General features: G+C 35.4%; 1 protein-coding gene across 3 annotated transcripts; it reads right to left on the reverse strand.

Annotated features, from left to right (window-relative positions):
* Window positions 1-402: 402 nt before the first annotated feature.
* Window positions 403-14582, reverse strand: LOC136814210 (sodium/calcium exchanger 1-like). Of its 3 annotated transcripts, XM_067070724.1 has the most exons (15): window positions 14279-14582; window positions 13437-13970; window positions 12695-12762; window positions 12293-12460; window positions 11518-11566; window positions 9419-9451; window positions 8132-8264; window positions 7258-7357; window positions 6622-6757; window positions 5486-5652; window positions 4821-4995; window positions 3870-4048; window positions 3094-3265; window positions 2081-2238; window positions 1298-1632 (listed from the first exon to the last, which is right to left on the reverse strand). In XM_067070724.1, the coding sequence occupies exons 1-15, from the start codon at window positions 14448-14450 to the stop codon at window positions 1393-1395; spliced, it is 2484 nt and encodes an 827-aa protein (XP_066926825.1). In that variant the 5' UTR covers window positions 14451-14582; the 3' UTR covers window positions 1298-1392. The 3 variants fall into 3 exon arrangements, with proteins under 3 accessions (XP_066926827.1, XP_066926826.1, XP_066926825.1); XM_067070726.1 differs by lacking the exon at window positions 9419-9451 and having other exon boundaries at window positions 403-1632; window positions 8132-8243; XM_067070725.1 differs by lacking the exon at window positions 9419-9451 and having other exon boundaries at window positions 403-1632.
* Between the last annotated feature and the right edge of the window lie 12127 nt (window positions 14583-26709).

Raw genomic sequence — 26709 nt, forward strand, 5'->3', positions numbered from 1 at the left:
ATATTTTTGAATTCCTGGTGATAGAGGCGTTCAAATGAAATCAAGCCGTTCACGAAATAAGTTGCTTCCTTTTTCATCCAAGAGTAACAACTCTAGCTTAACTCAATGCTTTTCTCTGCTTATGAAAAGTCGAGGAAATGTCACCGTTGGTGCCTGATCTGGGTTCCGAATTGCACCTTTTTGACCGTAGCCGCCAATCACCACGCGGGCATTTTTTGCCCGTTTTACCACCCTAAAACCGCCCCAGCTTTTTTTCACACCAATGGACAATAGAAAAAGGTGTAAAAAAGGATTGGATCGAGTTTAGGGTAGTAAAACGAACAAAAAATGCCCGCGCGGCAATTGGCAAATATGCCCTACAGAGAAACTTAATGACGAAAATAGAATAAAAAGATGGCGTGGTTAAATCTTATCACGAAGATAATTTTTAATTGCTTTTTCTATACAAAATAACCTTCTGATTATTAATTTAGAATTGCCCTTGAAAATAATAATTACATTGAAAGAATGAAAAAAAACAACAACAATCGAAATAAAAAAAGAAGTAAACAAAAAAATAAACATTCATTAAGTTAATATACACAAAGAAAGTAGTGTGAAAATTTGAAAAAACCTCTAATTAAATAAAGGGCGTTTTTATGTGAAAAAAGAAAAATATGATTGTTAAAATAAGGAAATGATAGTTGTCTTTACGAATTTCTTTGTTGCTGATCACAAACCCTAACTGTCAAAAAGCTGACAAAAATCAATTCAAATAACTTTTGAAGCAACCATACACTGGGACCTCCTTTTAAAAGTCAATTTCTTTAGAGCGAAAAATTACTTCAAGGCTAGATGATAGTGTGTTTAATCCTAACTAATAATTGTTTGATAAAGCTATATTTACATTATGTTGCCCTCTTTCACAAACAAGGAATCAAGAAAAATGATATGAAATTTCTATAGTTGTCATACCTAGTCGCAAAGTCGAGATTAAGTCATTTTTTCTTTCGGCGGAAGAATTCGGAACAAGTTCTTCAGTTTTTCAAAAGAAGAGCTCCAGCTTTTCAGCAATTCAAAAAATTCGGAAAAATGACGCAATCTCGACCCGCACCTGTAAAGCACCCCACCACACGTGTTTTCCTTCCCAGTCCTCATAATGTAACTTTTAAAGCATTTTCATCAACATTTAGATGTATTCAACCAATAACAAACAATGTTTTGTTATCTTTTTCACAAATTGTCCTCTTTATCTTCGTATAATCCAAGCACGCACGTAGTTTTGCTTAGTGGCGACGTACATAGTGGCGACGTACAATTCGTTACGTTTCCCTGTACGTACGTGCGTATTCAGAGAATGTTTGGATGAATTGACATGCTTTTAGATTTCACCACAATAAAACCCCGCATAATTTAGATAGGGCTTAAATGACCGTAAGCAACAAGCGAGGACACCAAGAGGTAAACAAACCATAAGAAAATCATGAAACCACCCGTTGCGAATCGAATCGCTTTAGGGCCGCCCAACTCACCGCCACCGAAGGCGGGAATGAAACGTCTTGCGATGAGTAAAAAGATACAAATGGTAGCACAAACGGCGTATGTGACGACACTGGTTGCTAAGGAGCCGGCTGAAACGTCGAAAGTTGAGCCCTGGAAAAGAAAAGACCATTATCATAGTTACGAAAAAATAAAGATCTCACAAGTTTTCTACGATACAAGTAGTTGGTTTAGAAGTTAAGGCAAACTTGATTTCTATAAGATGTTACCACCGATTCCATTATGGCTGTTATTATAGCAAGATTTTAAATGACTCTTAAACTTGGATTTGAGTTTAACGACTCTGATAAGGAGAATTGATGAATGGGCTTAAGCTGGAGCTCATGAAGACTTATTAAGATAGAGAATCCGTTTAACGGTTTTATTTTTCTATAAGTTTTCCCGTTTCATATCAGGACAGTGTCTCCCTATTGTTATATTGTGGTGAATAAACTGACCAGTGAATTCAATGTGAAAGAGCTTGTAAATTAAAATTGACCAGTAAGCAAACGATATCACTCTTATTTAAAAACAAAACCTTTCAAATGAACGTTACCCTTACCTTGATTTTGTGGTAGATGGTTGCAATGACCCATGGGATACCAAGACCCAAGAAAACATTGACTCCGTTACTTCCAGTGACGTTACCAATAGCTGCGTCAGCATATTCTTCATTGCAAGCTGCATTCTTACTGGCAAACAAATCAGGTAAACTGGTTCCTAATAAAGAGAAAATCCAGAATTTGAATAACGCCCCGCAAGTCGGCGAGGTGGTACGATATCAAAGCTTCCGTCACAAGTTGACACAAAATATCCATAGAACGTTTCTTTAAAACGATCTTTGGAGTTTAGATTTCAAATATAGAAACTGACGAATTTTCAGTCCCACAAAAGGAGTCAGTGGGTGGAGAGCGTCGAATTTCTCCTTTTTGGTTTGCAGCGGATTAACATACCCGATTGAAAGCATGCTTATCGATGTCTAGCAGGCTGGCAAGCAGTATAAAACCTTATCATAGACATATTTTAAGCGACAAATCCTCGACCTAACATCCATGATATTTATGACGTAATATATTTTACTGAAGCACCCAAAGTAGTGCAGACGTTTGCCACTAGTCTTATTGCTTAAATTCAAAATTAGTGTCATACATTCGGTCTTTTTTTGTGCTTCTGTGCCACTGACCTTTATATATCCTGGACCAAGCTTCTCAATCCCAGTCAAGCAAAATCTTTGATCGGAGTTTTTTGAAAATTGGTACCCTAATGGCGGCACTACTCGATAGCGGTGTAAATGCATCGAGAGCGCTAGGTCTACTTTTCCTCAAATTCTTTTGATGATGTAGCGGCGCTAGACGTTAATTTTTAACATTGCAATGGCTTCTCCTCGGGTACCAATTCCAAAAAAACTCCGATCAAAGATGGCAGATATGGCTTGGTCCAGGGTTATATAAAAGTCAGTGTTCTGTACAGAACATTACATCATGAATATCACGAATAAATAACCGGGAATTCTCTGTATAAAGAAGAAATAAAATCTGTACATGGATGGGAAATATTTTAATGTAAATATCTTACCTAAGGCGACGAATGTGATAGCAGTGACTTCAGGTTTGAGAGAGATGAGACAACCAAAGATGGTAGCGATATCACCAATCAAAGCAGTCATTATACCAATCATTGCCAAGATAATGACGAAAGATAACCATCCACCGTACCAAGAGCAGGGAGGAACGAAAGCGAACAAAACCTATAGATAAAAACAGATGAAAAAATGCATGGTGCTGCTTTTTTATGAAAATGTTGCTCTCTATTTTTATATAAATTGCTGACAAACTTCAAAAGGTAAACTGGATGCTGGGTTTCGTAGCCTTTCCAGACGACCATTGTATATGTGTAGTAATTTACTAGTAATAGGATTTAGTATTGTATACTGTTTTATAACGTACAAAGGCTCGTTCCATTTTATATCCATACAGGGGTGGTCAAACATTTCATGGGCGCAATCCTAGAAGAATTTCCAGGGATGATTATTTCCCAGATGTTTTTTTTATTTATTTTCCAGGTGGTAAAAAACTTTTTTTTTTATTCCAGGGGGTTCCAGACTGATTGTAGTTCTTCCACCCTCACTTAAAAGATTGGAAAATAATTTTTCCAAGGGCTTTTTGAAAATCTTGCCATTTTTCAAGGTATCCATACATTTCAAAGATTTTTTTCGACGTGAAAAGGTTTGTCCACCCCCATGTACGGGTTTTTAATGGGACAGTTCGATCTTATTGGTGACTGAAGAACTCATGTCGGCATGAATGTATATTTATGATAAAAAACACTTAGAAATTAACAAATTAACGCACCTTCCAGAAGAAAGTAGCAAAATGCATCCCATAATCCAATGCTGTTGCATTTTCAACGTCACCTCCGTTTACACTCATCGCTTCGGTAAATTGTTGTCCCCACGTAGCTGATCCCAACTCAAATTTATCCATGTTCAAATGGGCCATGTGCACAACACGGTCAAACATACGGCGGTATTCTACAGAACGAAAACAGTGAGAAGATTAATCATTTAGATTACTTACTTATGTATAGGAATTTTTGTTTAGATAACTTTTGGAGTCTGATTATGTCCAGCTTATTAAAGCTTGAACCCAAGATGTCTAAAATCAGCTCACAGCACCATAAACGAAACATCAAAAGAAACATCACTTTTCCCGAACTTTCCCATAATCACATCATTAATTCCATTTTTACCACTAGCTAAACATTCAGTGTATTTTTGAAGGAAAATTCGAATAAAATTATTATATGATAATTTGCAAAAAAAGAAATCCAATATATTTGTCACTATAAGCAACTTGATTTATTCTCGAAAGTTAGGACAAAACAAAACAAGACTAGATGTGTCAATTCTCCGAGGCTAGCTTCCCAATCGTGTTTCATTTTTGAAGGAAATTGATAGTAAATTGTTTTAGTAGTATAAATTTGATCCTAAGTGACCTTAGCGACCGTAGTACAGTGGTAGAGCATCCGGCTACGGTTCGCAAGGTTGTGGGTTCGACCCCCAGCCGGGTCATACCAAAGATTCCCAAAATGGTACTTGATGCCTCTCTGCTTGATGCTCAGCAACTAAGAGAAGGATCAAGGGTAAGTGGAGAAATCCAGGGAGAAAGAGTGGCGCCCTCCCCTACCTTCGGGTAGATAGCTATCGAAAGAGGAGCCTTCGGGTCACCTCCGACTGCGGTCGCAGACTTACTTACTTGATCCTAAGTACTCGCTGTATTTTTGAAGGAAAAAAACAAACATACCATCATCGCTTACGACAGTCACGACTGTTTTCTTCAAACGTCCAAATTTCGCTCCCTGTGTTTTCAAGTCGGTAAATTCGATCATAAAAGTTTCATCTTTTTCGAATTGATGATCATCAATAATTTCAATATCAATCGTTTTTACAGTTTCTCCGTGCTCGAAAATCAATGTTCCCTGTAAAAAAAATAACATTATTTTTCAGTATATATAATTCAGACAAAGTAGAAATAAAGCAAAAAGTAATGGAAGGAACAAATTTAATACAAACTAGACCCCGTAACAATAATCGTGTTATCATATAAGGCCTATACTACTGTATTGCATTATAAACGACTCCAATCTAGGTTTCTATTGAAAGATCACATTGCTTCCGAGATTTTTATAATAGCGAGGTGAAGCATCGGTAGATAACTGGTGACAAATAACAGCGACCTTTTAACCATCATTTTGGCCAGATAATTTTAAACAAGCTAGTTGGGAACTAAGTCAGGTTGATCCCGAGCAAAAGTATCATTTGTTTCTAGAATAAATTTTCCATCAAAAACTTGAAACAAAGTGCGTGAGTATTTTCAGTTACAAAATTAGACTCTTCTCGAAAGAAAAATGTACTATAACTCTTGTAATGAACTATCTTTGTACAGACTTTATTTGAATTTTGCCATACCTCTCCACCGATGTAATCTTTTCCATGGAGGGCAGATTGATCTTTAGTTTTCCAAACCAATTCAACTTTTCCATCAGCTCCGTTGACACGTTCGACTTCTACTTCGGCTTTGCCACAACTCTCTTTCACAATGTGTGATGGCTTGGTGAAACCAATCGTACCAGGTTCTACAAGAAAAGGAATGGAAAGATTGTGAAGCAGCTGTCTAAATTTTATTTATTCTTGGAGACATTATGAAGCTGCGATTCTAATCATGAAGCCCTCTTTGATGGAATCATTTACTAGTTATTGAGATTGTAGAGCATTCGTTTTATCCTTAAATCCCGGTTGAAGGGAGTTGAAGGGTAAATGAATTCATGATATTCATGACGTAATGTTTTTAATGGAAACTAACAGTAGTGGAAAATTTTAACTAGAGAAAAATTGTTCAAAGCTTGCCACTACTGGCAAAAACCGTGGTGTTTCCGTAGAAAACATTACGTCATAAATATCATGAATTCTTGCAAGGCAAATTATGAAGTAAATATTAATAGCCAGAGTTTGTAAGATGTCGACAAGGACAAGGACATTTGGACAGAAAATCCCGCTGTTACTTCAACTTTTGGAAATATACTATTAGCCAAAAACATTCAGTTACCCAAAATAATACACAAAATGTTTCTTTTGTATGGGCTAACTTTCAAATAACTTTCAAGAATCGCCTTGACGGCGTGTCTCCTCTTAAACGACTCAAATACTCAAATTTGCAATTTTAATTCCTGTTTTTACGTTAGAATCCCTAGCAATCCCTGGACAAAACAAAACAAATTAGTTGTTGTGACACAAATAGACACGCCTTGGCTATACACTTTTTTTATAAGCAACCAAGTTGCTAAGGCCCAAGGCCTCAAATTAGCCGTTTTTTACACTATCTCGTAAATTAAAAAACTTTTTGGATTATCTAACCATGGTAAACAAAAGCCCTATGAGCATAAATATGGTATAATATCAGGGGTTCTCAAAGAAAAATTTTTTTAATGAGCTAGAAACGCTAAGAAACCTCGAACCAACCCAGAAATTGGAGCTACTTAAAACAGTGTATGAGAAATGTCCATCCAATGAAGAATTTATAGATGGATTGCAGTGCTAAGACTCACCATCGTCGTTGATAATGGTGACTTCAGCGATGGAGTGTGGTCCAATCTCGACATTTTTGCTTTCTTCAACATCGGAATGTAATTTGATAAAGAACGTCTCATCGGGCTCCCACTCATAATCATCGATGATAACAACCTAATCAATGGAATTAAATGGTGAATGCATTAGAGGAGATCATTTTAACGTATCTCCTAGCATTTATGCTTACACAGCATTTTTAAACAAAAGAAAGAAAAACTTTTATCGCTTTCCGCGTCGTGCGAGCACAAATTTTGAAAAATGCTTTGTCAGCATTTCTATATCATGTAAAACTAAGATCTTTAAGTGGATGAGTTTTCAGATGGGGATTTTTTCACGAATTAATATTTTTTTTATTTTCAGCCTTTTTTGTGTTTTTTTTTCGTCACTGGCATAATAAGAGCCGGCGTGGGGGATCTGAATCAAATAAGAGCCGGGCTAAAAACAAAAAAAATGTGGTCTGGCGTAATAAGGGCCTGTACTAAATTAGAACCGGCGTAAAAAAAGCCGATAAGGTATTCTCGTTTCGTTCTCACATAAGAGCTGTTCAACAGTGAAATATTGACTTTGTAATAGAAAAAGGCATGTCAGTTAAATAAACAACAACAATTACCAACCTCTAATTGTTTTGTTGTTTCTTGTGGTTCAAAAGTCAATGTTCCTTTCTTGGCAATGTAATCTGATCCCGCCTCAGCTGTACCGTCAATAGTCTCATATCTGCAAAGTAGGAGAGAAATTTATTAGAGAAATCGAATCTTTTAAAAAACCTTCCAAATACAGCCAAGCTAAACCACTGTTTTCCTTTTCTAGTTTAAAAATTATTTCTGAATTACTTGGTAAGTATATCGATATGTTGAAATTTTTAAAGGGGCGATTGCGGATACTAACAGGGTTTTAATTTTCAAATCATCTCAAAACTTAATAAGCGGGGGGGGGGTTGGAATAAAAATGTCCTGGGTGGAAATTTTTTGAAAAGGAGGCTAATACAGCAGAATTAGGACAAAAGAGGGAACTTTCAAAAACATGTTCCCAAAAATTAATAAGCGGGGGGGTTGGAATAAGAATGTCCTGGGTGGAAAATCTTCGAAAAATTAATTAGCGGGGGGGGGGCGGCTATTAGGTACCCGAGAGTACTGAGCTATGTACAGGTACTTTTGAATAAATCTGAGTTGAACAACGTAATCTAACTTTCATACAGTATGCTATAATTAGAGAAGCCTGGAGAAGCGAGTTCTTCCAGGGGGTAAAGTGTCTTTTCAAGTAAAAAATACGATATCCAGGGGTAAGCATCTTTATAAGAGAGGATATCCAGGGGTTGAGCATATTTTTAAGAGTGGATATCTTTACTAATAAAGTAGGATATCCAGGGGGTTCGATACTTCGAAAAATCAATTTCCTCAACATTGGGGGTAAATTTTTTTCCTGGAAAAGCCCATTTTGCTGACTCAGCAGATCAATCTGAGACGGAAGAACTTTAAACAATGATATTACCTGATGGTGATCTTCTCTGATAAATTTCTTGATCTGACCAACGTTAATTGAGCGACTTTGGCACTTTCCAAAACAGATACGGCAGTTGCAACAAACTCCACTCTTGGTGTGACTGAGGTATTAGAATCAGGTTCTATTTTTCGGTTTCCGTCAATTTTTTTTAATTGTATTTGTTTTGTTATTTATTGGTTGGTTGGCATGGTGACAAGATGTGTTTGTGTTTGTTTTTTAATGATGGCGGCGATAGTAGTGATTTATTTGGAGGAAGGAAGGTAGAGAGAGAGAAAAAGAAAAGAGAATAAAATAAGAAAACGTTCCATACATAATACTGACATAATACAAGGGCTCACGAATAGGCACCGTAAAAAAATCCAGATATCCAGGACCCCTTGCGTTAGGCCTTAAATATTGAAGCTCTTAAAACTCACATAAGTAAAGTGTTATTTGGGCTGTACTTCAATCAAGGCAGAATATCGATTAACTTAATTATTGAAAAACCTGATACATTGATTGATTTATATTAAAATTTTATAGAATGTTCGAAGTTAGCTTATTAATTATTAAGTGCAATATATTATCAAAAAAATGTGCTACCCCAGTGCAGTAAAGGTTAGTATATAAGTAAATAAAATACGAATATTATTTATTCTAAAATTATGTTCATGTTATGTTCATGTTATGTTCATGTTATGTTCATGTTATGTTCATGTTATGTTCATGTTATGTTCATGTTATGGTCATGTTATGATCATGTTATCATATAATGTTATGTCCGGTTGATATGTTATGATTGTGCCCTAAACAATGAAGTTACGTATTACGAATTTACTTTTTGATGTTATGATTTGTAGATTTATGTCTGGTAAGATGTTATGTATTTTGGTTCTCATGTAATGCAATTGGATATGATATTATCTGATATGATGTGACATATGCTGGAAAGTCTAAATTCTATTTTTGTAATGTAACAGAAATTGTCGTGTTGGAAAATTGTTGAGTGATTGTTTTGCCTGAAACTACGGGCTTTTTTGGTTTGAAGTTTTATTCATAGTGAACATGAATTGGTAAAAATTTTTAAATATTTTCTATGCCAGTTACAAGCCAAAGCGGTTGCTCCGAAGCGTATTTGTTATATGGAAATTTTGAGCAGTTCGTTAGCTCGTGTCAAATTTCATGCATATTTGTGCAAAAAAGTAAAAAAAATCAGATTGATTTTATTGTAGTTAGCTTTTTTTCTATTATGTGAATTATTAGTTCTGTTATCTTTTATTATATTTTATTATATACCTCTTCCAAAACGAGCATATTTTCCATTTCTTCCTATAAAGTAAATAAAATTTGTTTTGTTTTGTTTTTGATTTAAAGGCTCTCGTAAGCCTTAAAAATGTTTTTGATTGACTGATCGATTGACTGATTGATTGATTGATTGATTGATTGATTGAGAAAATGTCCACATTTGACTTTACTTGGTAGCATGACCGTAATTGGTTCTGTATGGTGTAATTTGGAGTTCTTGGTTGGACCATGAGATAGATTTGATGATTTTTCATTCAAAGTTTCGAATCTCTTTAGATGCATTTCATCTGATGCTATACAATGATGTTGTCTTGGTGCTCATACAGTAGCATTTGGATGTGATGGTCATCGACGATGGGATGTTATATATGAACGTTGCTTTGACGTTGTAAGTAAAGCAGTCATCTCATTAAAAAGCGAAAATTTGACAATTTTTAAGAATTTTATCTCTCTTATTTTTTCATCTGTGAAATTTGAGGATTGTGTTACAATGTTTAATGGCAAATGTGTCTGAGATTGAGATTGAATATGTGAAATTTGAGCCCCTGGTTGTGACTGAATGTGTAAAACCATGACCAGAAATAATGTATAATGTAACTCTGTGATTTGGTCGGAATTGGTCTGCAAAATACATGTCGGTGATGTTCGTAGTAGTAGGAGTCAGTAAAATGTATGAACCGTTGAAAAAAGTAAAAGTCACTTGTTAGTATTAGTCGCGAAATAAAAATTTGAAAAAAAAGACGCAGTGACAGTATCGAAAAGAAGAAAGCAGTACTCTCAGGTGCCAAAAGAGGTTTGGAAGCTAAGCCTTATTCAGGGGGTAAAGGTTTCATGGTAACAATGTTTTTATTGTTAATTCATTATTGGCTGGAAAAGCTTAAGAAAGTTCTGATTTAAGGGCGTTAAACGACACACCCCCTTCTCACAGACCCGGTAGGATTTTTTCAGTCAGCGGGGATAAAAATAACGGACTGATGGGGATTTCAATTCTTTTGTTTTCAAGTCAGAAAATTCAGTGGAAATGGGGAAAAAAGCATCATATTTTGAAGTGAGGATTTGTTCATTTGACTATTTTTTCAAAGGGAACGGTTTCTAGTGAGTCTGTGAGAAGGGGGTGTAACGACACATGAGAGTAACAACTTAAAAAGGAATCAATATCAGAGAGAATAGAATGAATGAAATAGACTCAAAATGAGTAGTGAATGAATGAAACAATCAGAATGAATGAATATGAAAATGAAAATGTTTTCGAGTGTGCGAGTTGTGGAGATGAAAAATGAAGAACGCCATTTATGAAGATGGAAGATGAAATTAAAATAACAAAACAAAACAAACGTATAATAAAATTTAAACAAAATTGACGAAAACAAAAGGGCGGACGAAATGGAGTTTTTACAATCTGATTTGGTTGGTCGTTAACCAGTCATAAAACAATTGTGGTTACTTTTTCTAAAAAACACGTCCTTTTTATTACTTCAAATGACCAATTATTAAAGTACCTTATAAAAACTCCATCTCATCTGGAACAAAAAAATAAAACGTGAAAATATAAACATATAAATAAGACCCAAAAGGGAACCCAAAAAAAGACGGACAAAAGAAATACCACGATTCATAATATGTACCATTGCATTGTCACGCAGCCAACAGCTGATTGGTTGCCAGTGACGTATAGTCTGATCTTACGTCATTAAGAACCAATCAGCTGTTGGGTCTATGGTTTGATGTGGAACACATTGCAGTGATGCGTATCATGAATAGAAAACGACACAACAAGACGTCAGCAATTTTGTCCGATTTATTTTTTTTGGATTGACTTTTGACCATGAAAGCATATAATTAGTTGCATTGAAAATTAAATCAAATTTTCACCAATTAGCAAATCCAATTCTTCGCTAGACCATTATCACCGAGGGAGGGACACCAAAACAAAATCGCTACCGTAAGCGATAATGGTCCCGCTTCAAGCCTCTCATCGAAACCCAATAAAAAATATAAATCAATAAAAAAATCAAATCTGCTAATCGGTGAAAACAAGGTGCAGTTGTTTCATAAAAAATATGTACTAAAGAAAGAGAGGACGGTCTTACGTGGATCAGCGTCAACAAGAAGTTTTGCACCAGGTCCATCAGATACCAGCTAAAGATAGGAAAGTGGAAAAACTTCGTTACACGTTTTTTTTATAAGAACAAACTATATAAGAACATAAGACTTCGATGGTCAAAATGTTAAACAAAAAACAACCGTTTTTTTAGGAAAATGGGTAAAATTGGTCACAAAATGGTGAAAATAAGAACATTTTAAAAACATTTTTAGGCTTGAAACCCAGTAAGTTAAGAACATCCTAAGGCTTCAAAAGTTTTAGATGTTCTTGTAAAAAAATGTGTATATTATAGTGGTTAAAGCAAATGTTTTCGGTCTCAGATTAAAATGATCTTTCCACAACAAACTAGACAAGAATTTTTCGAATCTTGCAGAACTTTTTGACTTCGGAGACGGAAAAGTCCTCTTTTTGTACCTCGCTAAGACGGAAATCTTGTGTCTGAGACGGAAGAGATTTGCACACTGGCTATAAGGATATAAAATCCTTCAAATGCTATTAAAAAATTTCACAGGCTTATTTCTATCGGAAAATTAGTTTTCAAGGATCAAATCTTTCTGCAGAGCCAGGGTGGGGAGTCTATCCCCTTTTTCTAAAGGACGAAGGAGAGACTTGATTGCAAAAAACCTACAGTTTTGTCTAAGAACATAAAAGTGCTGATTTGATGTATTCATCGGTAAAGATCTGGAACATGGAAAAAACTAACCATCTCCACCGTCAAAAACATAATGATACAACCGAACAGTAAAAAATATATAACTCACAGGTTTCAGTTTATCAGGGATCGTGGGCACCACTTTTCGGCCACCGCCGATACTTCGAAGGGCGCCGACACGATAGTATCCGTAATTCTTCTTTTTCGATTGTTCCATTTTGATGGCAATCAATTTTGCAGCTTCATCTTCTGTTAATGCTGGGTTGGATGTGATCTCCTGATGATGGATAAGATATAACGGATAAGAAAACATCCAAACAACTCCACATGACTGATAAAAAGTGCCTCGGAAAATCGATTCGTGCTCGTGTTCAGATCGATTTTCACACGAATAAGTTTGTAAATTATTTAGACTTTATAGAGATCCTGAGATGTCAAGTGTTACAAAGGAAAATGTTGGTAAGGATACCCTGGCGATGGTACACATTTCTTTTATCTATGTTGAAATTACCTTCATATATTCGATGAGATCTGGTCTGTGTTTCTTCAACACTTTCTCGTCTAATAAATCCATATTGTCTGAGAAAAAAAAAAACAGATTGAGATTGCTTGTATTATACAGGTTAGATGTCTGAGTGGTCTAAAGCGTTTAAACCCAAAGAATCATATATTTCAGCTCCTCATGTTTTTAGTTCAGCAGTACTCTCCCGGGGGCGCCCAGAGAGGCCTCATTCTGGCTGGAAGCGGAGGGACTTTGTCTCAAGGAGCTTGGAAACTGCAGACCACTTCAAAACGATATGTTAGTCTAAAAGGACCGTAATTTGCGGCTCTTTTGTGATTTCTAACTCCCAAAAAAGGGTTGGTCTGGGGCTGGGCCTTAGTAAAGTCATACAGGCTCGGGAATAGAAGAAGAAATTACATAATGGACATCCGAAAGGTCGTCAAAAGCTTCACAGATTTACATGTACAAAATAGTTCCCAAACAATAATATTTAAGGAAAGAAATTTTCGCGGATACCAGCTCAAAATTCGGAAGTTTCGCGGAATGTAATTTCGCGGTTGAGAGGATTTTTTTGTTTAAAATATGTCCTTTTTTGCCCTAAAAAGACCAATTTTATAGGTGATTTTTTTAATCATGAGAATATTCGTGTTTCGCGGAATTTAATTTCACGGATTTGTCAAAATTTGTTCCACAAAAATCTCTTCCCGCAAAGATTTCTTCCCGCAAAGATTTCTTTCCTTAAGGTACTTACTGAGTTCAATTCGTTCTTTATTCTTCTTCAAGAAAGCGAAATTACCACACAAGTTTTTATCAGCGATGTATGCCAGGATAACCAAAATAGGGAACCAAAGTAAGGTAATGACAGCTTCCCAGATGTCCACCCTATTTTTGGAGATGATAGAAATGACCATGAAAAGCCAGATGTAAGCAAAAACAGAGAAAAACGCCGTTATTAAAAAGACGTTGAACGAGTTGATTCGCTTTGGTTTATCGACAGCCATTACACAACATGCTGTGATGCAGAGTAGATTAAAAGCTGCACTCCCTACAATAGTACCAGGACCGAGTTCACCAGCTTTGAATCCTTTGCTCACAATCTCAATAACTGAGAGAAGGATTTCGGGTGCAGAGCTACCGAGAGCCATTAGAGTGAGATTGGCAACAGTGTCATTCCAGACGCGGATTTCAACTTCTTCATAACCTTTAGCTTCTTCTTCATTGGCTACTCGTAACGTTTTTGTTTTACTGGTGATCACTTCGATTGCACACATGAATAAATCAGCACCTGCGCGAGGATGAGAATACCATATAAAAAGAAACTTAATTGCAAGTTTTATTAAAGTTCTTTGCATTATGGGTAACAATTCTTCAGTTAGAAAAACTCGTCAATGGAATAAAAATTCGTCGGCAAAAAAAATCACTTTTTAACGACGAGTAATTTACCAATGCTTTTACGAGGAAATAAGGCAGGAAATACCGATAAAATGAAAAAAAAAATCATCGGCTATAAAAATTTGTCGCTACTTTTCAACGCTACTTTTAAATTGCATCGGATATCTATAATTTTCCATCAATAGTCAAACTCCTACTTACCAATGGCAACGCCCATGAAAAACCAAAGCATGGTTAACAGATACAATACAACTCGAAGAGCAAGTGGCCAATCAGATTCGTTGAAGAGCGGCAAAAACAGAGTCCCTTGATTTACTTTACTGCATTTGTACATGTCAGGACATTGGTAAATATAAGTGACGTTCGACGCCATGATTGTTTGTAATGCGCGTGCGTATCACGTTCTCTTGAAACCACAAGTAGTTATCCAATTTGATTTTCTAGTCACTACAACATCCAAGTATTTTTTTTTTTTGGAGTTTATATATTCATTTTTTGCAGATCTATAATTGAGAGAGTAAAGATGTTATGATTTCTTGCATTTGTATGCTGCTTCTTGTAAAGTATTTGGTCGAGACTTGAGCAAATGATATCAAAGAGATTTGTTTCTATGAATGAAAACATTTATTTCCATGGCAACAAAGCTCAATTATCAAGGTCAAGGCTGTTTTGAGATAGTCGGAAAAAAGTATTTTGATGACCAGACAGGTTATTCATTTTGAGGGCTATGCATGTTTGCCTCCACTGATGCAAGTTACCCGACCTCACGGTATTTCGTTGAAGGTCTAAGAGATTTACAGATCTTTAATATATTGCAGCTTGTTAACTTGTTATGACATAAAGATGTATGTATTAAGCAATCGACATTTTTATAATCTGGTTAGATGATTTATCAAAAATGGCTATGAAGGGATTAGAAAAATAGTTTTTATTTGAGTAATTACAAGAGTGTCTAGGAAGTTCATATCATGACGGAGATGATAAAAGTGTAGAGTGCATTCAAAGTCAAACAGAAAGAGAATTTTTTGCAAGAAAATTGATAAAAGCTAGTCTGTTCTTCCAAAACTCGCCTAAACTGTTTCCAATATTTTCTCATAAAATTACCAGCACTCTACCCGCCTGAAACAAGGCATAAAAGCGTGCGTCAACGACCTGGTTTAGCAAAAAAGTAGCTCTCCTCAGGTAACCTGCGCCTTAAACAAAAAGAAAGGTTTTTTCTACCTACAAATGATTACAAGACATGAAACTTCCAGAATGGATTTTATATGTATAAAAGACAGATGTTTAAAGTTAGAAACCTAAGGTTAAAAGGTGAAGTCTGGTATCTTTAGCCTTTCATAAACTCTGCTCGCTGACTGGTACATGTTTTTTATATAAGAACAAACTATATAAGAACATAAGACTTCGATGACCAAAATGTTAAGAACAAGTTAAGAACATTTTAAGACTTTGCAGACCAAAAACACGGGACAAAAATATTCACAAAATGGTGAAAATAAGAACATGTTAAGAACATTTTTAGGCATAAAACTCAAAAAGTTAGTCCAAATGCTTCAACATTTTTGGATGTTCTTATAATAATAAAAACGTGTAAGATGGGAAATTTAAAATATTCATTAGAGTTTGTTAAATATTTGTATTCCTTACAAGACAAGGAGTCAATCGACAAAGTCGACAATCTCATTTATTTTCCTACCTCATTAGCCAGAGATCAACTATTAAAGCCTGCTAAATATTTCTCCACATACTTAAATCTTAAAGTAATATACAGTATACCATGGCAAGTAAAAAATATCAAAGTCAAAATATCCAAAAATACAAATGAGAAAAAAATCATACCATAAAATGTTTTCAAAGTCAATCAAATTCAATAAGATCGCTTTAAAAAAACCACGACCTTTATAACTTCCAAATCATATGTATTTTTAAAAAGAAAAACCAGAAAAAATACCACAGTTCGCGATTGGAACAGTAGGTTATACTAGATAAGGCGCTCCGCAAATGCAACGACATATAAATCTACTACAGTATGAACACTTATGAACTTTGCAAACACTCCCCTTTTTCAAAACAAAAGAATACTCTATTTTGTTATTAATAATCTCCAAGCATCTCTATGTATTGTCATTTTTAATAGATATTTTATCCACCTCAAAACAACACAGCAATTCAAACCAGAAGCAAATTCTATAATTACTTCACTACGACAAACTATGGCGGATTTTAGATATTAGAAAAAACAAAAAGAATTACGTTGACACTTTTTATAAGAAATTTTCAGAATTAAGTCTTATTTATGAAATGTAGATTCTTCAAATCAAATCAAATTAAACAAGCCGAAACGATCTTTGTTCCAGTCATAAAAATATACAATACTGCAGTTATCCTAAAATAGAGATATTGCCGGATTTATAAGTTAAAAATAAAAGCACTCGCTAAAAAATCCAAGCAAACTAAACTACACAGGTTTGCTTGAAAAAATTTAAGCAATCTAGATTACAGCTATACTTTTTCTTATCAAAAGATGACCTCAAAATTTTAGATTGTCAATAAATTCCACGTTGACAACACTCTCCTTAAATAAAGGAATTATCAAGAGAACAAAAAAAAAGATTATTCGATAAATTATGATCGTTGGTAGTTAAGCCGCACTTGGAAACCAAATTTTGCAGTGAGGTCAAAATGAAGCCAAAAATGACACGTTTGGAAGATTGTATAAGTTCATTTCTCAAGGATTTAAAAGCCCACACGTATTCTTAGTCAGAGATTACGAAAAATTCCTTAACCTTTCAAAGCCGCTATAAACTTTTTTGAAAAAGGCCAAAAAGTTCATCATTTTTTTCTGGAAATTTATTCTTTCAAAGGTAATTTCTCGACCAGGACAAACGATTCAGGTATCAACTTTGGTATTGTTGGAAAGCTCTCCCTCTCAGCTACAAAAAATAGCAGATTTTTTTCTCTGAATCTCAAGTGGTCAGGAGTTATGACCAAAATACTGTGTATCGGTAAAAAATAACCTTTTCGAAACGTATATATACGTTTTTCGCCTCCTAAGGGTTAAATGTATGTTAGTCTTTTACTTGGTGTTCAATTTTGATGTAGAATTGAAAAGATTGGATGATCAGTTTTTTTAAGATTTTTGACCTCAACATTACTATAATGTAGGATAGAAGGCTAGATGCAAAATCTTCAATCTTTGCCTTGAGGCTTTGAGGTTTGCGCGAAATTTCAGATGAGATGGAATCCCTACCAAACAACAAAACGTTACGTAACGTAATGAATTTTGAAATTTCAATAGAAATCGGGTCTGTTTGCACAAGTAGAATTGTCTTTCTTTCTATCTTTCATTTCGTATGGCATATTATCAAAAAATCTAGTGGTGAATGTTACTTTCAATCTAGCATTTGTGTGTGTAAACTTAGCAGGTTTCAAATCCTACGTAGGAGTAGGAAATTCGCTAGTAGCCATCAGTCATAACTCACTGCTGCAGATACCTACTATAGCCTATAGCCGAATCTTTCCCTTTAGTCCGAATAGCTCTTTCAAACCTTTGATTTATCTAAAAAAATTAAGATATATCTTTGTATCCCTTAGAAAGATTTCCCACACACAGTAATACAGCTATAAAGAGGATTTTTCATATGCGAGTTACGAGTTACAAGTTACGAGTTACGAGTTGCATTTAGAACCACGAGTTACGAGTTACTTTTTACGAGTTACGAGTTACGAGTTGCATTTTAACAAAATAAAATCGCGAGTTGCGAGTTACGAGTTGCATCTTAACACACAAAATTCGCGAGTTGCAAATTAAAAGTGCGAGTTGCAAATTGAAGGTGCGAGTTCCATATTAAGTGCGAGTTGCATATTAAAAGTGCGAGCTGCAAATTAAAAGTTCGAGTTGCAAATTAAAATCAAGTCTGAGATTGTTATCTTAAATAATAATAGCACCAAAAAAAGCTAAACCCAAAGCAAAGCATGGAAAACTCGGCCAAACTGTTTACGTTTTGTGATTAAAGTTGTGAAACCACTCAAATCACACATTTTTTCGCTCATTTTTGTATGAAAACAAAACAGAGCATTACATAACTTTAAGTTTTGAAAGGAAATGCGCGTGTTTCTTCCTATCGAGAAACATTAATGTTACTTTTAATAACGAAGACGTTACCTGTCATTTTCAAGACAAAGTGACACTTTTTGACAAAATTATTGACAGGCTACTTAAGTGTGATACCTGCAAGCTTTATTACACCAAATATTTTAATTGTACAGAATGAGATGCCTTTGATATAAATAGATAAATATTGTCAAGAGGCAAACTTTTGGAAGGCAGTTTTAGAGATACAATTCTCATCAATTATTCTATTGTCCTTATGTGTTGACAAAATCACTTACTTTTATGAAATAATGATCTGATGGTCAAATATAAAGCTTCTTTAACAATCCCAGCAAACAAAGGTTTTGTCCCGGGGGTGGGGGGGGGGGTTCCTACCCTTGCCGACCGACGGGGATGCTCCACTGAGGTTCCCTACATGGGACTCGTTTTTTCAAAAATTTTGCCGAAATTTGCGAAAAGAGTGACCCTGATTGGAACTGAAAATCCAAAATTTTCTAAAATTTTCTATTTTTCCCCCAAAATTTTCGAAAAAGGCACTCTACAAAGGACTGATTTGGGGTTTTGTCACTTATAAATTTGATGCTGATAACACAAAAGGATAGAAATCGACAACCTATTCAAGCTTCAATAGCTTTCAAATGGCTGTTCTACAATCATTAAAAATCTATTGAGAATTTAGCTTATTTCCTTGTTTTTCAAAATTTGGAGTTCGGGCGAGATTTTGGGCCATCTCTTAAATTTAATCGGATATTTCAATTTGCCATGGGTTTATTGATTTCCAGGCTATATTCTGATTCGTATTGGACCTCGTATTGGACCATTTTTGAACTTTTGGATCCTCAGATCCTAAAGTCTTAAATCTAGCGTTAAAACTCTATCCTTCCAACCTAACTTAGAGCACTTCCAAATCGTTTTTAGTTTTGAAAATTCGTGGGAATTTCCCTTTTTTCTAAAATATTACGACCATGATTGTACACGTTTTACATGTGATCTTATAATTACTGTAGGTGAAACAACCCCTTAGAGCCATCATTCTCAGCCTTTTACCTTGTTACCCCCTATTACCCCGCGCTACCTCATGTTACCCTTTTTAGTAACAACGCATCCAAACCTATTACCCCCGCCCGGGAGCACTTTTCTCTACAGTTCTTTACACTCATGCAATGTAAATACTTTTTGTACATTTTTTTTCTTTCTCCATCAAATATTTGCTCTTCTTATGTATAATAGTAAGCAGCAATAATAATTTAATCATTTAAAAAATATCTTTCCTTTTATCAATAGAAATTTTCACTCTTACTGACTTTTCGATTTGCAACTCGCACTTTTAATATGCAACTCGCACTTTTAATTTGCAACTCGCACTTTTAATTTGCAACTCGCACTTTTAATTTGCAACTCGCACTTTCAATTTGCAACTCGCGAATTTTGTGAGTTAAAATGCAACTCGTAACTCGTAACTCGCGATTTCATTTTGTTAAAATGCAACTCGTAACTCGTAACTCGTAAAAAGTAACTCGCAACTCGTGGTTCTAAATGCAACTCGTAACTCGTAACTCGTAACTCGCAACTCGTATATTATCATATCACGCTATAAAGACGTAAAAATTTCACAGATTCATAAAATTAGAGAATCTAGTAGCATTTCATTGCCATAGCTACTGCATTTAAAATTGTTGAGGAGTAACTTTTTGTTTTTAATTAGAAAATCGCCTAAGCAACATACAGCAGACAAAATTATTCATTAAATGATCAAGAGATTTACATCAGGGCAATCCAATTAAGAAAATTGTTATTAAGCAAGAAATTAATTATAGGAAGTAAAGAAAAACTGTAAACGTGGCCGGATGCTAGTGGCATCCAACTAGCGTAAAAACGTTCGACGTCGGGAGAACATTAAATGAACGTTGAAACAATGTAATGTGTTGAAAACAAAAAATTCTTCTACTTCTTTCAGTTAGTTTTAACAACACTGAAATTTCTAAAGAATGTCGAGTAGACGTCGTCTGCGAGTTATGATACCTTTAAATCTTTCTTAACTATTCACTATTCTCTACAATGCACACACAACTCTCGTTCTCAGTCCCTTAACGCATGTCGATACAAAACCTCTAAACGACGTCGGCCAAACACCAAGACACCCAAATAATGTTTGTATAAACACTTAAGGCCGGTCTCCACTTTTGCGCGAAATGGGCGACAGTTTTTTTCGCAACCTTTTTTGCCTAAAGAAAAGATTACGTCATAAAGAGTTTCGCTCTAACAAAGGAAGTTCAACTTTTTTCAACTGTTACGTCAATTTTGACCATTGGAATTGCTTCATTTTTCCACCGACCAATGACCTTATAAAAACGTTAAAAGTTTTCGCTCACTTCGCGCGAAAGTGGAGACCAGCTTTATTCCTGGCTAGAAAGGAAAGTTTGTATCTGATCAAACTCTAACTCTGTCATGAAATGAAAAGCCCTTCAGGTATTTGTCGCTGGATAATACTAAAGAAAAGATTTTTTAAATGACAATAGAATACTTTGAATAAGGGCCTGATTTGTAAACAGAAACACACAAATATTAGTGAGTGGGACAACACTCAATGAGTATTTACCAGACTTTGTAAACAAACTATTCAAATTGTGCTCCACCCTCACCCAGCGGCTATGGAGACAGAATACAGCAATGAGCAAACTGCTGTATTTTAAAAGTAATGCTAAATTAAAACACATATAAGCAATGCTAAATATACCTATACAAAGGTATTAATGGATAAACCCATTGATAAAGTAGACATGCCACATGGATGCGGAATACATATGTTCAAGATGTCAGCTCTAAATTCTGCAATACCGAGTTGCAAACGAGAACGTAATCAATTAAAAGTTGATTATTTCAACGTTTATCTAACCTTATATTATGAAAGATTATGAATTTTATTTCATAGAGATTACAAGGAGGTTGAAACAAAATTAGTTACCTTCTTTGAAAAAATTGATCGCAATAAAACTTCATACTTCTGAAATCCATACTTCTGTATTTCACACGGATATATTACACATAATGTTTCCTCCCTTTTAAAATCGCAACCAAAAGAAAACACCCGAACTTTAAGTGTTGTTTACTGGGTGTTTACTTGAAAACTATTGAGCAAATATCACCTAAAAAGTACTCCATATATTAACACCTTGACACGTAACAGTAGCTTTTCCTTGTGTTGAAATTTTAACTAATGTAATTTAACTCGACTCAAGGAACTCGGTTTGGAAAAGATATCGATGTTTTATGAATCTGCTAAACTCTACGGAGGATATCTTCTCCTAAACCCATCAATCCATTAAATAACCTCTCCCCTTTCGACAAGTTAAGGAGGATTTCCAAAGTTTGTATGTAGAGAGGGGAGAATGAACAGTGAAAAAACATAACCGTGTTATAGTGTGCTATAGAATATCGTAAATCACGAAATTGCATTGAAAGATTATCGCAGTTCGAGTCATGAATCGAAAACCCTTGACCGGTTAGTAGTTTCTCGTACACGTTTTTTTTATAAGGACATCCAAAATGTTTTGTCTTCGGATGTTCTTAACTTTTTGGGTAAGAGCCTAAAATGTTCTTAATGCTCTTAATTTGACCATTTTTAAAGAAATTTTGTGCATTTTCCTAAGAGATTGGGTGTTTAAAGTCCGTAAAGTCTTGGAATGTTCGAATAACTTTGTTCTTAATATTTTTTAACATCCAAGAATGATATTCTTACATAGTTTGTTCTTATAAAAAGAAACGTGTATATGAACCCTATTAAAAAGAAAAATTGAACCCTATTAGAAAGGGATAAAGAAAAACAGTGATCTGACTGGGGTAATGTTGCAATAAAGAAAGTGCTAATTTTTGTATCAGTTTGAAAGAGCTGTTGATATTATTGTTTTGAAACTTTCTACAGTTCAATCTAAAAAGAAACATTTTAGCATTGGTTTTAAAGAATGCAGCTAAAATATTTTTTGATCAAGAACAACTTCTTCTACACAGTACTGCTTCTACACGCACTAACTCACGTCTGATTTAGTACGGAAATGAACTTTTTGTAGATATCTGTTCACAGACGAGATATAAACTGCTGTACTAGTTGAAATAGACTTATCAAAAGTTATACCCTAATTCCTTATCACACCAAGATCAATCATACCGAGTCATACCCAGATAAAAACCAACCCGGGAACGTCGACTTTTTAACTAAGGCTACATAACTTCTCGCTTTACATTTTTTATAAAAATAAAATATATAAGAGCATAAGGCTTCGATGGCCAATTAAGAACAAGTTAAGAACATTCTATGGCTTTGAGGACTCTAAAACACCCATTTTTTTAGGAAAACGCACAAAGATACTCACAAAATAGTGAAAATAAAACAGGTTATAAGAGGAACATTTCTGGGCTTAGAATTCAAAAGTTGAGAACACGCTTCCAAATTTTTGCATAAACGTGTATCAGCCGCAAAAAGAATTTTGCCGCTAGTTCAGTTTTTTTCAACTCATCCCCTTTTCATGCAACTTCTAGCAGAAAGATTGGTAGGTGTGTTGTGGCGGTTAGTGTTTAAACTAAAAAATATTTCTTGTAAAAATTAATCTAGTTTCAGAAACAACCAAGAGAGAACTATGTTTTAAAGTGTTTAAATTTAACCAAAAGTGAGGAGAAAAAAAACTTAGAGTTTACGAAAATATCTCCCAAACATTTTATAGACTAGGGATAAAATGTTTATGTTTTTAAATAAAAACATCATTTGCAAAACAAACCTTCAGAGCTATTAGACGAGAACTCTTTTGAAAACACTGGTCTGGGAACTCGTCTTAATGAAATTACTGGATTAATTATTAAGTGCCTAATGTCTGGTTCAGACCGTGTTCAGACGTTACGGTTCCGTATTGCTCCGAAACCAGACGGTTTCGAAACAAGTCTGAACGTCAAAATCTGAGACGTTTGAAAAGAAGACGTTACAAAGCAAAACAGATCGAAACGGTTTCGCTCCACTTTTTTTATCGTAACGGAGCTGCTCCGTTTTTACTTGCTCCGAAACGTTCCGAAACCAATATGTAAAAAACCAAAATACAAAAATAAAAACTTGCAATGGAAAATCTTATAAAAAACACTTAAAAAGCTGCTTTTTCCAACAAATTCAACTACTACAACCAACTAGTTGACCAAATGGCATCGGCTACATCATCCGTAAGGCCAAAACAATCTACTGCTTCTAAGAAAATCTTAATGAAAGAAGATATCATTATATGCACCGAAAATCGATGTGTTGACGACAGGGATTCAGATTCGCTAACCTGTGCAAAATGTAAGAGATCCATTCACTACAGATGTTGTATGCTTCCTGCATTCCATATTCAAACACTCAAAGCCAACAGAACCCAGAAATACATTTGTATCAACTGCGTTGAAGTTGAACCCAAGCTGCTCGAACTGGTCCCCAAGAAGGAAAAGGCTCAACCATCGCTTCAAACCCAAAATGAAATCAAACGCCTTCGCAGAGAAATCGACGCATGCGAAGGAATTATAAAAAGTAGTCGTGACTTTGAGGATCACCTCAAGAAACAGCTTGAAGATAAAGACGCAGATCTCCAACTCTTGAAAAATGATTTGAAAGCTGACCCCGGCCTGCATACACTCGAGTTTGCTGAAAAGAAATTCGAACGAAAGCTTGACGAATTCAAGGACAGTATCCTGTCAACAATAAAGAACGAATGCCAACAAGCTATGAAATCGTATTCAGAAGCCACAAAATCTGGTCTCCCTCAACAACCGACGAGTGACACGAGCGGAATCAAACTTGCGATTAAACAAGCCAGAGACGAAGAGATCGCTCTTGAGATGGAGAAGAGGAGAAGAGCCACGAACATCATCGTTCACGGAATAAAAGAAGAAGAACAGGTATGCGATAATAGTGACAAAAATAATCATACTAGGGACTGTGAATGGGCTGATCAATTAATTAAGGATTTGCATGTTTCTTCTAAGATCAAAAAAATATTTAGAATAGGTAAGAAACCAAATCGTCCACTGTTAATTTGCCTCGATAGTGAAGATGATAAACTTAAGATCATGGGAAATCTCCCATCACTTAAAGGTAACGATACTTATAAAGGCATAAGTATCACAGAAGACCTATGTAGGTCCCAACGTGAAAAGTATAAAGAGCTATCACAACAGGCGAAAGACCTAAATGATGACCTAGAAACCGATGAATTTATTTATCGGGTTCGAGGATCGTCAAAAAACGGCTTCGACATAAAGAAGGTGTACAACAAAACACAAAAACGATACAACAACCCAATCAATCAATAAAACCGATCGATAACGATAACGACAGCTTGAATGAAAACCCACCTAACAAAAACGATTCAAAAAACACAACCACAACAATTAGTGAACTTACTATCATCTACACAAATGCAGACCAAATGACATCTAAGAAGAAAAATGAACTTTTAAAGCACGTCGCTACTGAACAACCTCATATAATTGCGATCACCGAAGTCAACACCAAACGGATCTCTGAGAGAAAAGATCAAGACTACTCAATTGAGAATTATTCTACACCATATAAAACTAACATAGGAATACAAAAAAAGAGAGGAATCATCATTCTAGTCCACAAGTCTATTGATCACCTCATCCTACAAATACAAACGAAAGTTGAATTTGAAGAGACTTGTCTGTTAGAAATTGCAATGGAGAACAAAGACACCATGTTACTCGGATGTCTTTATAGAAGCCCGACAAAAACTGAAACAAATATCTTCGATGAAAATAACAAGAACATGAATAAGCTCATAAAAGATCTCTGCTTAAATCCGAAATACACTCATATATGTCTTATAGGTGACTTTAACTATAAGAAAATCGATTGGGTCCATTGGTCCTCACCTTGTGAAGAAGATAGCGACGAGGAGAAATTCCTTGATGCTTTAAGAGACTGTTTTTTATACCAACATGTCCTTGAGCCGACACGGCGACGAGGCACCGACAAACCGTCAATACTCGATCTCATCCTTACAGGGGAAGAAAATCAAATTTCCGAGATAAAATACCTTGCCCCACTCCATCTCAGTGATCACAGTGTCCTCTCCTTTAAATTCTATGGCTATTTCACAATTAAAAACGAGCTTGATAGATATCAATACAGCAAAGCCAACTACCAGTTTATGAGATCTCATCTAAGCCATATCAATTGGTCTATCGAATTCATCCAAAATTCGATTGAATTAGATGTGAATGAGAGTTGGGAGCTATTCCTAAAACAAATGATCGAGCTCCGAAACCTCTATGTGCCACTTACCCACAATAAGAACAACCTGTCAAATCAAAGAAGGAAAGGGAAGCATCCCTTAGATCCAAAAATTTGTCAGATAATTAAAGAGAAACGTAAGGCGCATAGAAAATGGATCATCTCACTTCAAAATGACGACACTGAGAGACGTAGAAGGGAGTACGTAAGATGGCGCAACGCCGCTAATAGTGCCCTGACTCGCTCCAAGAGAGAGTTCGAAAAAAAGATCAGCGAACAATCAAAAACAAATCCAAAAAGATTCTGGAAATATGTACGCAGCAATCTGAAAGCAAGAACGGGAATACATCCTCTCCTCGAAAACCCTAATAATGAAAATTCGATCAAATATGATGACAAAAGTAAAGCCAACATACTCCAGAGCCAATTCTGTAGTGTCTTTACACGTGAGCCACTTGAACAACTCCCTGAATTCCATTCCAGGACGGATAAAGAAGTAGAGATAAACATACTAACTGAAACTATTAAAAAGGAGCTCAAGGCGCTAAATCCAAACAAATCCATGGGGCCAGATGAACTTCACCCAAGGATGCTCAAGGAGCTCGCTGAATATATTGCAGAACCGCTTTTCCTTATAATGACAAAATCTCTCAACGAAAGTTGTCTCCCAAACGACTGGAAGCATGCTAATGTATCACCTGTTTACAAAAAAGGAAACAAAAATATAGCTGAAAACTACCGTCCGATTAGCCTGACATCCATTGTGTGTCGAATGATGGAAAAGATTCTTAAAACACATATTATGTCACATCTAGAGCAAGAGAAACTACTTTCTAACAAGCAACATGGTTTTATCAATCGCCGATCAACAGTAACACAACTGCTAAACTATCTAGATGTGTGTACCGAAGACATTGCTAACGGTAAAGCTGTTGACGCAGTATACTTTGACTTTGCAAAGGCATTTGACTCAGTTCCCCACCAAAGGCTCTTAATCAAATTAGAAGCCTACGGAATAAGAAATAAGTTGCTTGAATGGATCAGATACTTCCTGAAGGATCGATTTCAGATAGTTAAAGTAAATGGAGCTGAATCCGAAAAACAATTAGTTCTTAGTGGAGTACCCCAAGGTAGTGTCCTAGGGCCTACCCTTTTCGTTCTATACATCAACGATTTACCGGATTCAATTAAATCACAACTCTTTCTATTTGCTGACGACACTAAACTTGTCAATAAAGTAGAATCAAT

Source organism: Clytia hemisphaerica, unplaced genomic scaffold, assembly GCF_902728285.1.
Source record: "Clytia hemisphaerica strain Z4C2 unplaced genomic scaffold, Clytia hemisphaerica genome assembly, whole genome shotgun sequence".
NCBI lineage: Eukaryota > Metazoa > Cnidaria > Hydrozoa > Leptothecata > Clytiidae > Clytia > Clytia hemisphaerica.

Bases quoted from the DNA above. Each gene is read 5' to 3' on its own strand.
- LOC136814210 (XM_067070724.1), bottom strand. From the start codon at position 14,450: ATGGCGTCGAACGTCACTTATATTTACCAATGTCCTGACATGTACAAA. The intron at 5,653-6,621 runs GTGAGTCTTAGC...CTTTTCTTGTAG, and splicing joins CACCATTATCAACGACGATG to AACCTGGTACGATTGGTTTC. The intron at 1,633-2,080 runs GTAAGGGTAACG...TTTCTTTTCCAG, and splicing joins CCATCTACCACAAAATCAAG to GGCTCAACTTTCGACGTTTC.